At 37.1% G+C, this 10,626-nt stretch overlaps 1 protein-coding gene and 1 long non-coding RNA gene across 2 annotated transcripts in view; both read left to right on the top strand.

Moving 5' to 3' along the window:
• LOC107581757 (ubiquitin carboxyl-terminal hydrolase 48-like) overlaps positions 1-8,480 on the top strand; it is a 17,612-nt gene extending 9,132 nt beyond the window's left edge. The window contains exons 9-28 of the mRNA XM_016267411.1: positions 944-1,077; positions 1,172-1,254; positions 1,838-2,017; positions 2,134-2,277; positions 2,784-2,933; positions 3,579-3,779; positions 3,860-3,974; positions 4,259-4,404; positions 4,484-4,564; positions 5,793-5,917; positions 6,035-6,157; positions 6,295-6,356; positions 6,460-6,570; positions 6,940-7,070; positions 7,156-7,262; positions 7,354-7,458; positions 7,539-7,712; positions 7,796-7,921; positions 8,328-8,376; positions 8,464-8,480. Coding sequence (XP_016122897.1) covers positions 944-1,077; positions 1,172-1,254; positions 1,838-2,017; positions 2,134-2,277; positions 2,784-2,933; positions 3,579-3,779; positions 3,860-3,974; positions 4,259-4,404; positions 4,484-4,564; positions 5,793-5,917; positions 6,035-6,157; positions 6,295-6,356; positions 6,460-6,570; positions 6,940-7,070; positions 7,156-7,262; positions 7,354-7,458; positions 7,539-7,712; positions 7,796-7,921; positions 8,328-8,376; positions 8,464-8,480 — 2,364 coding nt within the window. The remainder of the gene's footprint in view (positions 1-943; positions 1,078-1,171; positions 1,255-1,837; positions 2,018-2,133; positions 2,278-2,783; positions 2,934-3,578; positions 3,780-3,859; positions 3,975-4,258; positions 4,405-4,483; positions 4,565-5,792; positions 5,918-6,034; positions 6,158-6,294; positions 6,357-6,459; positions 6,571-6,939; positions 7,071-7,155; positions 7,263-7,353; positions 7,459-7,538; positions 7,713-7,795; positions 7,922-8,327; positions 8,377-8,463) is intronic.
• Positions 8,481-8,615: 135 nt separating this feature from the next.
• Positions 8,616-9,677, top strand: LOC107578089 (uncharacterized). The gene is made up of 3 exons (XR_001608304.1): positions 8,616-8,679; positions 8,766-8,792; positions 8,923-9,677. It is a non-coding gene; the product is annotated as an uncharacterized lncRNA (long non-coding RNA).
• The last annotated feature ends 949 nt before the right edge of the window (positions 9,678-10,626 follow it).

Genomic DNA, 10,626 nt, shown 5'->3' with positions numbered 1-10,626 from the left:
ATTTCAGAATTCCAGAGCAGAAGGGCACAACATGGATTCAGGTGAGATCAAGGGTCTTTCTTTTAAAGCCTGAATGGTTTTATTGTCAACGTGCTTTACTTATAATTAGGAAAATATACCGTTGTAGCATGCAACATATTTTGTAGTGACAATTGCCATTTAGTAACTCTAACTGGAGATACTTTGAAGCTAAGCGTGAAGGGTACAATATTGAAAGTATTAAATATGTGTTCAAAACTTAGAAAAGCCCCATTTATTTAAAAAGCTTTTTCTCATTTGTGCACATTATCTTGCAGATTATGAACCACGGACGATATGTGAACATCTCCAGTATCTGTTTGCATTGCTACAGAACAGCAACAGACGGTATATCGACCCCTCAGGGCTGGTCAAGGCTCTTGGGCTCGACACAGGACAACAGCAGGTTGGCCAGCACAAGATGAAACATGTTGGAGTGCCCTGTGGATCATGGGAAAGCTAAAAATGTGGTTTTCTTTTATTTTTAGGATGCTCAGGAATTCTCCAAACTCTTCCTCTCACTTCTTGAAGACACACTTTCAAAGCAGAAGGACCCAAATCTCCAAAATGTCATTCAACAGCAGTTTTGTGGACAGTTCTCGTATGTTACAGTGTAAGCTATTCTAAACGAATGTTATTTTCTGATGCAGGCATTTATTACTCTCACTCTGAGCTTAATGCGTTATAATATAGTAATTAGTGCTTGTTTTTTGTGTTATGCCAGATGCAACAAATGTGGACGCGAGTCTCCTCTACCATCACGTAAAATACTCGACCTCAACTTGTAAGTTCCTGTGTTTAACCTCACGGAGTGTGTAACGGAGTTTCTTAAGGTGACTGCTCACATTTCTGTGCCTGACAGATCCGTATGTCAGTGTAGATCAGATATTGAGGGTCTCAATGTGTTGTTCCTCATGCTGTTTAGGAGGAGAAGCTGGACGGTGATAATCGCTACTATTGCGAGAGCTGTCAGAGTAAACAGAACGCCACCCGTCGGATCAAGCTCCAGAGTCTTCCCCGCACACTAAATTTTCAGCTCATGCGTTTTGTTTTTGATAGGTGAGTGTCGTAATTTGTCAATTATCAGACCTGTTACTAAATGTTTTATAGACGTTTTTAATCATTTGTTTCTCATCTTTCTCTGCTTTTATAGGCAAAGTGCTCATAAGAAGAAACTCAACACCTTCATTAGTTTTCCAGAAGTTCTTGAGATGGGACCATTTTTGGAAGGAAAGGGTATACTGTGCATTTAGTTTGTACACTGCAGTTCACAAGACTTGTTTAATGTTTTTGAAAAAGTCTCTTATGCTCACCGAGATCAAAACTACAGTAAAAACTGTAATATTGTCAATTATTATTATTAGAATTTAAAACAACTGTTTTTTGTTTGAACTGAAATGTAATTTAATTCTATGATGGCAAAGCTGAATTTTCAGCAGCATTACTCCAGTCTTCAGTGTGTCACATGATCCTTCAGAAATCATTCTAGTATGCTGCTCAAGAAACATTACTTATTATCAATTGAAAACAGTTGCTTAATACTTTTTTGTGGAAACCATGATACATTTTTCCAGTATTCCTTGATGACTAGAAAGTTGGAAAGAACAGTATTTATTTGAAATAGAAATATTTTGTTACAGATCACTTTTGATACATTTAATGCTGAATTCAAGTATTGAATTAAAAAATTCTAATTTTACTGAACCCATATTTTTCAGACAATAGTGTATGTAATTTAGGAATCTGAGATAATGATCAGGAAATTGTGATTAATTAACATTGCTTGATTCTTTTTTTCTTCCTCCACCTCTAAATTCAGAAGAGAAGTGTACGTATGAGCTCAGTGCGGTGTTGATTCATCGTGGCGTGAGTGCATATTCTGGCCACTACATCGCTCACGTAAGAGACGCCCACACCAATGACTGGTACAAATTCAATGATGAGGAGATCGAGAAAATGGAGGGCAAGAAACTTCAGCTGGGCATTGAGGAAGACATTGGTAACAACACATTTGGACAATTTACTTTTAATGGTGTCTCATTTTTTGCAGCTACAGTTCTAAAAATATGAAAATACAAAAGTGTACTTTATTGCTTGTTCTTGTTTCCATTGCAGCCGAGACTGCCAAGTCTCAAACCCGAAAGCCAAAATGTAGCAAAGGCTATCACTGTTCGAGAAACGCGTACATGTTAGTGTACAAACAGCAGATGGAAGACGGTGACCGTCTTGACCAAACAGAAACTAACGTTGAAGTACCAGGTAAAACTGACTTTATGGATTAATCAATCACATTTTCCAGTAGTTTTATGTGACGTGACGTGGCGTGACGTGACATGACATGTGGCCAAGTATGGTGACCCATACTTGGAATTAGTGCTCTGCGTTTAACCCATCCAAAGTGCACACACACACACCGTGAACACACACCCGGAGCAGTGGGCAGCCATTTTTTGCTGCGGTGCCCGGGGAGCAGTTGGGGGTTCGGTGCCTTGCTCAAAGGCACCTCAGTCGTGGTATTGAAGGTGGGAGAGAGTGCTGTACATTCACTCCCCCCACCTACAATCCCTGCCGGTATGAGACTTGAACCCGCAACCTTTGGGTTACGAGTCCGACTCTCTAACCATTAGGCCACGACTTACACAACTGTGTTTGTCATTAAGAGGAGAGTAATTTTTTCCCCATTTTTTACACAATATTTTTTGTAAGTGTTATGCGTGCATCATAACATACGGTATCTATTTAAGATGTATTTGTTTGGTTTTTAGCTTTTCTTCAGAAGCTGGTTGACCAGGACAACAAGAAGTTTGAGGAGTGGTGCAATGAGATGGCAGACATGCGAAAGCAGAGTGTTGACAAAGGCAAAGCCAAACATGAGGAGGTGAAGGAGCTCTACGAATTGTTACCTGCAGAAGACGGTCCGTAAAAATGCCCTGTGCATTAGTTTCTCCATCAATATGAACTGTTAAATCTCCCTTTTTTCAATCTTAAACATTGTTATATTAACACTACCATTCAGAAGTTTGGGATTGGTACGATTTTTTAGTGTTTTTAAGTTTGCATTTATTTGATCAAAGACGGTAAACGGTAGTAGTGTGGAACATTTTTACAATTTATTACTCCAGTCTTCAGTGTCGCGTGATCCTTCAGACATCATTCTAATGTTGTCTAATGTTTCTTAACGCTGATTTGCGGCTTAAGAAATGTTTCCTATTATTATTGTTGAAAACAATTGTGCTGCTTCATATTTTTGTGTCATCTGTGATAAATATTTTCTGGAATCTTTGATGAATACAAAGTAAAAAAAAAACAGCATGTTTGAAATATAATTTTTTTGTAACATTTTAAATGAATTGAATGCGCCATTGCTGAATAAAAGTATTATTAAAATTAAATAATTAAAATTATTAATTATTAACTGAATTAAAGCTATTAATTTATTTTAAAACATGTACTAACCCCAAACTTTTGAACAATAGTGTAACCAGTTTTAAGACTTTTGTATTTTGTATTTTTCATTTTCAAGAAGAAATGAATGCTTTGGGCTCCTTTTGTGCTTTTAGGCCAATCGTATGAGTTTGTGCCTCTGGAGTGGCTCAAGAAATGGCTTGATGACTCCACGGCCATCAAGGAAATTGACAACAGCCAATTCTTGTGTTCCCATGGCAAACTGCACCCAGATAACATTGCCGAGGTCAAAAGAATATCCTCGAAGGCCGCTGATCTCCTTTTTGGCCGCTATGGAGGAATATCTAGACTAGGCCGTAAGACTTTTTTGTCAAAACTCTTAATTGTTCATTACTGTGTTTTATACATATATTCATTCATCCTGGGTGGTGTTTAGAGTCATCGCTCTGCAGAGACTGTGTCACTCAGCGATGTCGGGTGATCAGACTGAAAAACCAGCTGAATGAAGATTACAGAGAGGTCATGAATCTTGCCAAAGCCCCTTTAGAAAGGTATGAGTTCTGCTTTAACCTGGATCTCCAGCAGATGCTTTTACTGCAGTTATTTTAGTATCAATGACATGCTATTATAGTCTTTATTGTTTTGAATTTGGTTTTATTTTAAAGCTTCAGCAATTTTGTTGTTTTTGTGTCTATATAGTTTTTATTGCAATTTTTAGTACTTCAAATTAATGAAATATTTTATTAATGGTTTTAGTTCATTATAATAACCCTGCTAATGCAGTTCATTAGATATTTGATGAAGCTGATCTGGTGTTTATATTGGCTATATTTAGTGATGAATCAGGTTTCTGGATCGGTAAGGCTTCTCTAAGGAGCTGGAGACAATTGGCATTAGACCAGCTAGAGGAAGATGAGGAGGAAACCAAACCCAACAACAGCAAAGTTAACGGAGAGAGAAGCAGCAGTGCAGGATCTAAAGGTACTGAGACTTACGGATATTGTTTATGGCTTTTGCTCTTGTCTTTTAGTTGTTTATTTTCTTTTTTTCATTTTGTTAGCTGATGGAGTTAAAGGAGATAACGAAGAGGGGGATGGTGAAGAGATGAAAAACTTTAATGAAGACATCCTCTGCTATCACGGTTTGTTAAAGGGGTCTTATGATGTTGCTAAAAAAACATTATTTTGTGTATTTTGTGTAATTAAATGTTTTTATGTGGTTTAAGGTTAAAAAAACACATTATTTTCCACATACTGTACATTATTGTTTCTTCGCTATGCCCCCGCCTTTCTGAAATGCGTCAATTTTTACAAAGCTCATCGGTCTGAAAAGCAAGATGTGATCTGATTGGCCAGCTATCTAGTGCGTTGTGATTGGCCGAATACCTCAAACGTGTGACGGAAATGTTACGCCCCTTACCATACTGTGATGCCGTGTCCCGGAGCGACGAGACAAAAACATTCAAACCCATTATAAATAAGGCATTTGTTGCATCCAGTGGGGACATAATTACTGATTATAATGACTTATACTGTCTTTTTACGCGTTGCGTTGCATCGCGTCGCGTAAACATAAAACCATGTCTGCATTTGTGATCGGAGAAACGACAAACAACAAGCGCTACTCTACACTGCTCAAAACTCGCGTTTGAATCGTCAGTGGCAAATCCTTTAAATGAAAACGTACTTACAGTGTGTGTCTGAACAGCTGGCATTGTAGTCTACTCTACCAGGATCAGGAAACAGTCCTCCATAAAATGCGCTGCACAAATCTGAATATTTGGGTTGAACTGTTCTGGAACAGTGTTGTAAATACTGATTTCTGGTCGTGTCCTCTTTTGTAAGGCCAAACAAAGTATTTTCACTTTCGCAATGAAACATACGGCATCTTCACAACATGGCGGCGGCAGCAACAATAAAGTTACGCCTTCTTTCTTTGCGTGAGCATTTGGGCAGCGTTATGCAAATCTTCCCACATTGTGACGTGGACGTGGGGGCGTGTTTAAACGAGGCGTTTTAGGAGGGCGTGGACCAGTCTTAACTTTTATAAAGAATATCTCTTTGGGTTTGAGTCTTTAGTCTTTGCAACTTTAGGGATCTTATCAATTCACAAACAGCTTGTAACACTCCAAAGAGAAAGGAAAGCTTGAAATCGCATCATATGACCCCTTTAAATATTTATTTTATTTTATTTCATATTATATGTCAATATTTAGTGGTGTGTCTATAATGTTTAATAATGTTTTTAGTGGTGCACAAAATTGTTGTCATTAAATGAATATTTTATATGAATTCAACATTGTAAAAAAATATTTGATTATTCATTAGCAAGGTTGATTTATGTAATTGTATGGTCTCTTTCTCCCATAGGTGGTCTGAGTATAATAGAGAATGACAGGCGGGTGGTTTCTGCCGAGGTGTGGAATAAACTTCGGATGTATTTCCCCAAAGCACCAGAGTTCCCGCAAAATCACGAGTCCTGTCAGCTGTGCATGGTAATAAATTGATCAAGTAACTCTCATGGGTAAAAGGTGTAGTGGACACTCATAACCTTGTGAGCTGCTTACTGAGCATTTTTGGGCAAAGGTTTTAAGATTGACCGTGTCTTTCAGAGACTGGAAAGAGAAGGTAAAGAAAATGAGGCTTTGAACAGAATGATGGCAAATGAACAGAAGAGCTCGCTGCTCAACCTCTTCCAGGAGAAGAATCGGCCCACACTGCAGAAATGGCCACAGGTGATGCCATTTTCCAAATTAAAAGATTCCATTTCAGGTTTTTCCAAGATGTTTGAGAGGTAGATTTTAGAGGGTGAACATGTCAGTATTTCAATATTATTTTCAGCTAACTGACTTTGGTTTGGATTGTGTTTTAGGACACAGATGTTCTGTACATTGTACCTAATTATTTTGTAGATGAATGGAGGAAATTTATCAGGTAATGGAAACAAATATTTAAGATCATTTTTCAGTTTAAATATGAATCATTTTGATGTGTCCTGAATTATTGTAACATCTTCTGTTATACCTGATCACCACAGAAGGCCAGCAAAGAGCAACCCAGTGTCCAGTGTGGGGAACAGTATCCTGCTCTGTCCTCATGGAGGCTTCATGTTCACATATGACTCCATGCTGCAAGGAGATGGTCAACAGTGAGTTACTCACTCCTGACCTCTCAGATGTCCAGGTTCATAAGTTTGAAGTCATTGAGGATTTTTTTTTAAAGAAATAAGCAAAGATTCATTAAATTGACCGAAAGTAATTATAAAGACATTTATAATGTTGCGAATGATTTCTATTTTAAGTAAATGCTGTTCTTTTGAACTTTCTGTTCATCAAAGAATTAAGCAACATTGATCATAATTAGAAATGTGTGAATGAGCATAAGAGACTTTCTTATGTTTTAAAAATCTTACTGAACCCAAACTTCTGAACAATGCACTTTACCTTATGAAGTAAATGTTAACTATCCATATGAAGAGCACTTTTAAGTCTGATTGTTTGTGTCTGTCAATGCACAGTATAGCTCTTCTCTGGCCTGCTGAATGGGAGGTGATCAGCAGAATGTTTCTGGTGGACCAGGTCATCTCCATATGTCGGATTCATGACAAAACACAAGACAATGGCAATGTGCAATACCAGACTCGTCCAGGTGAGCTAAACCGACAACCCTCAGCCAGGAGTTTTTTTCCAAACAGGCATTGTGTTTCATGTGCGAATGGGTGCTGTGCTCTTAGATCTGTGTCGGGAATGCAGAGAGGGCTTCATATTCCAGCAGCAGAGGGACATGAGCGAGTATGCGCAGGCCACAGTGTATGTTCGCAAAGTCATTGACAAGAAAACGGTGAGTTTTTACATGATCATGTGTCCTCAATTTAACCCTAACCACTATGAGTGCACAACCAGGAATAACTCATCTGTGCTGTTTGTTACAGATGATTAAGGAATCTGCCCCTGAGTTCAGTGTGAGTGGGTCAGATGTAGAGGATGAAAGAGAAGAGCCAAAGATGGATGGAGAGAAAGATCCAGATTTCAGTCAGGTATGTTTAAAGATCCGTCTGATTGTCTGTATGACTATCCGACTATCTATCTATGTCTCATGCCTCCTTCTTTAAATCAGTCTGAGGGTGGAGCCAAACGGCAGAAGCTGAACGAGACCGGCTCTCTTTCTGTGGCCCCCGTGACCTCTGCGTCCAAGTCTGGCATCAGGAGGAGCACAAGGCACAGGAAACTCCGTGGGGAGAAAGCCCTCATCGTCTCTGCCAACCAGACACTCAAAGAGCTAAAGATCCAGGTCTTTTATTGCTATGACAGTTAAGTATTTCCTTTTTTATGTGATGCAGCGTGATGTCTTATTTGAAATGATTGCATCCACAGATCATGCATGCATTCTCTGTGGCTCCATTCGATCAAAACCTCTCCATAGATGGGCGCTGTTTAACAGATGACTCTGCCACGCTAGGAAGTCTTGGAGTTATTCCAGAGAGCATCATTTGCCTTAAGGTACAACTCTCAAGTACTTTTGATGGGAGCTGATACATTGGCTGTGTTTTTGAAAGAAGTCTCTTCTGCTCACCAAGGCTGCATTTATTTGAAATATTACAGCTGAATTTACAGCATCATTACCCCAGACTTGAGTGTCACATGATCCTTCAGAAATCATTCTAATATGCTGATTTCTTATTATTAATGTTGAAAACAGAGATATTATTATTGATATTTTTGTGGAAACTGATCATTTTTTGCGAGATCTCTTAATAGATTAAAAGTTCAAAAAAATAGTATTTATTTGAAATAGCTTTATAAATGTTGACACGTTTAATCTTGTGTCCTTTCTGAATAAAAGGATTTCTTTCAAAGACTGACCACAAACTTTTTCCACATGTACTATTTACATTTTCCTCTACAGGCTGATGAGCCTATTGCTGATTATGCTGCAATGGATGATGTTTATCAAGGTAAGTGCTGTTTACGTCTGCTTAAATGTCCCGTTTTCAATTATCTATTTCTGCACTTTTTTGATGCCAAGTTTTTTTTTTTCCTAGTCTGTGAGATCTCTTAATAGATTAAAAGTTAAAAAAAATAGTATTTATTTGAAATAGCTTTATAAATGTTGACACGTTTAATCTTGTGTCCTTTCTGAATAAAAGGATTTCTTTCAAAGACTGACCACAAACTTTTTCACATGTACTATTTACATTTTCCTCTACAGGCTGATGAGCCTATTGCTGATTATGCTGCAATGGATGATGTTTATCAAGGTAAGTGCTGTTTACGTCTGCTTAAATGTCCCGTTTTCAATTATCTATTTCTGCACTTTTTTGATGCCAAGTTTTTTTTTTCCTAGTCTGTATGCCTGAAGAAGGATTTAAAGGTATGAATACACTATTTTGTGATTGTTTCAGACATGCATTTTAATCTTTAACGCCTTTGTAAAAGAATCCAGAAACATTCTATTAAGAAATATTATTCACGATCTACCATATTTGTTTCCTTTTGTTCAGGCACTGGGCTGTTAGGACACTGAGTGGAACAATGCTGACCATGTCTGAACAAGGATAAAGCTTGAATTACACATAGATGTTCATTCTTGGGATGAAGTCTTTTTTATTTTATTTTTTGGTTTGGTTTTTTATTTTGTAATTGAAATGTTGCAACAACTTCAAAAGTGTCTTTTTGCTTTAAAACATCATGCTGGCTTTTAATATTGAAAGATGTTTATGCATTCTGCAAGATTTTGTGGTCGTGCTTACCATGACTGTGAAAAATACGGGTCGAGATTTCCTCAAAGGACGTTCCATTTCAAGGAAAATCGGAATTCCTCCTTATTTGTTGCAATGTCATGTTCAGAGATTATGGTCTGATCATATGTTGTGTGTAAAACAGTAAGTCTCTGTAAATCCTTTGTTGAAAAGAAGCTTGTGATGGCACTGCAATAGAGCTCGTACATATTTAAGAATGCATGAGCAACTTGAATATTAAAAAATATTTAGTCTTTTTGTTAATGTAAATAACCTCATCAAAATACAGCAGTGGAGAGATGTCTAGAAAGATGAGGATAAATAGGACACATTTCCAGAAGTGGGAAATATTACAGCATTGCTAAATAGTTTAGACATGTTCTGCTACTTGAAATATTAGGCAGGCATTTGTGTGAACTTTTCTGTATGTTCTTTCATATGGGCAATAAATATTCTTTTTACATCTTCAGATGTGTAGTTTGTGCGTAGAACAGTTGCAGAAATTTGACTTTGTTAGGAGCATTGTAGGGTTGTACGTTTCTGTTACTGTTTTATTTCTGGTCCAATCAGTCAGCATCTTAAGACAGCAAAAAAAAAAAAATATATATATATATATATATATCATATCATACTGACGTATGGTAAAAAAAAAAAAGAAAATCTATTTTGTCCATATCACTGTATTCATATCACTATAAATATGAAATATGTATATGCTTTTAACCTGCATTGAAACCCCTACGTTTTTAAGCATTTTTACAGAGATGCAATACCAATTTTGATTTGTAATTTTAATTAACAAATTCAAAAATCTGTGTTCCCAACTTACTAATGCTTATTTATTCGGGGGCTTGCAATAAAAATTTATACATATGCATTTTACAGTTTTTTTTTTTATCCCTGTTCAACTGCTCAAATCTTGCTCAAATGTTCCTGAGATGTTTATTTTAAATGCATTTGAAAATAAATATTTATGACAATTGCATAACAAATGTATTATATTATATAGCCTCCGTTTTCCATACAATTTTAAGAACTGAGATGAGTCCTTTTATTTGAACTTTTGCAGATGCCAGCAGTATCTTACTGGGTCCCAAGTGGTTAATATGACATAAAATATGTATTGGAATGATTTACAACTAAAAACCTATCTGGCAATAAAGGGCATTTAATATAATTAATCGGTAATTATTTAAACACACGATATTCATGCATTTTGTATCCATATAGTCATAAAGGTTTTTGGGTGCTTGTCGTGACTACATGATTGTTGTCTATGGTGGAGTGTTTGTCAGATTCGAATCATCCTTTCAAAAGCTTCCCGAAAACCAGCTGTTCATTATACGCATGCGTATATAAAGAGACCATGCAAATCATGAAGCGCATGCGCATTAAGTCATGGTTTGCTCATCTGTACGCGCATGCGCACTGTTGGAGTGTTTTGGGCCGAATCGTTATTGCGCAGCG

This window comes from Sinocyclocheilus grahami, unplaced genomic scaffold (genome assembly GCF_001515645.1).
Source record: "Sinocyclocheilus grahami isolate Dianchi unplaced genomic scaffold, SAMN03320097.WGS_v1.1 scaffold3.1, whole genome shotgun sequence".
NCBI lineage: Eukaryota > Metazoa > Chordata > Actinopteri > Cypriniformes > Cyprinidae > Sinocyclocheilus > Sinocyclocheilus grahami.
Note: the sequence above shows the minus strand (reverse complement) of the source record. Positions and strands in the feature narration are given on the sequence as shown.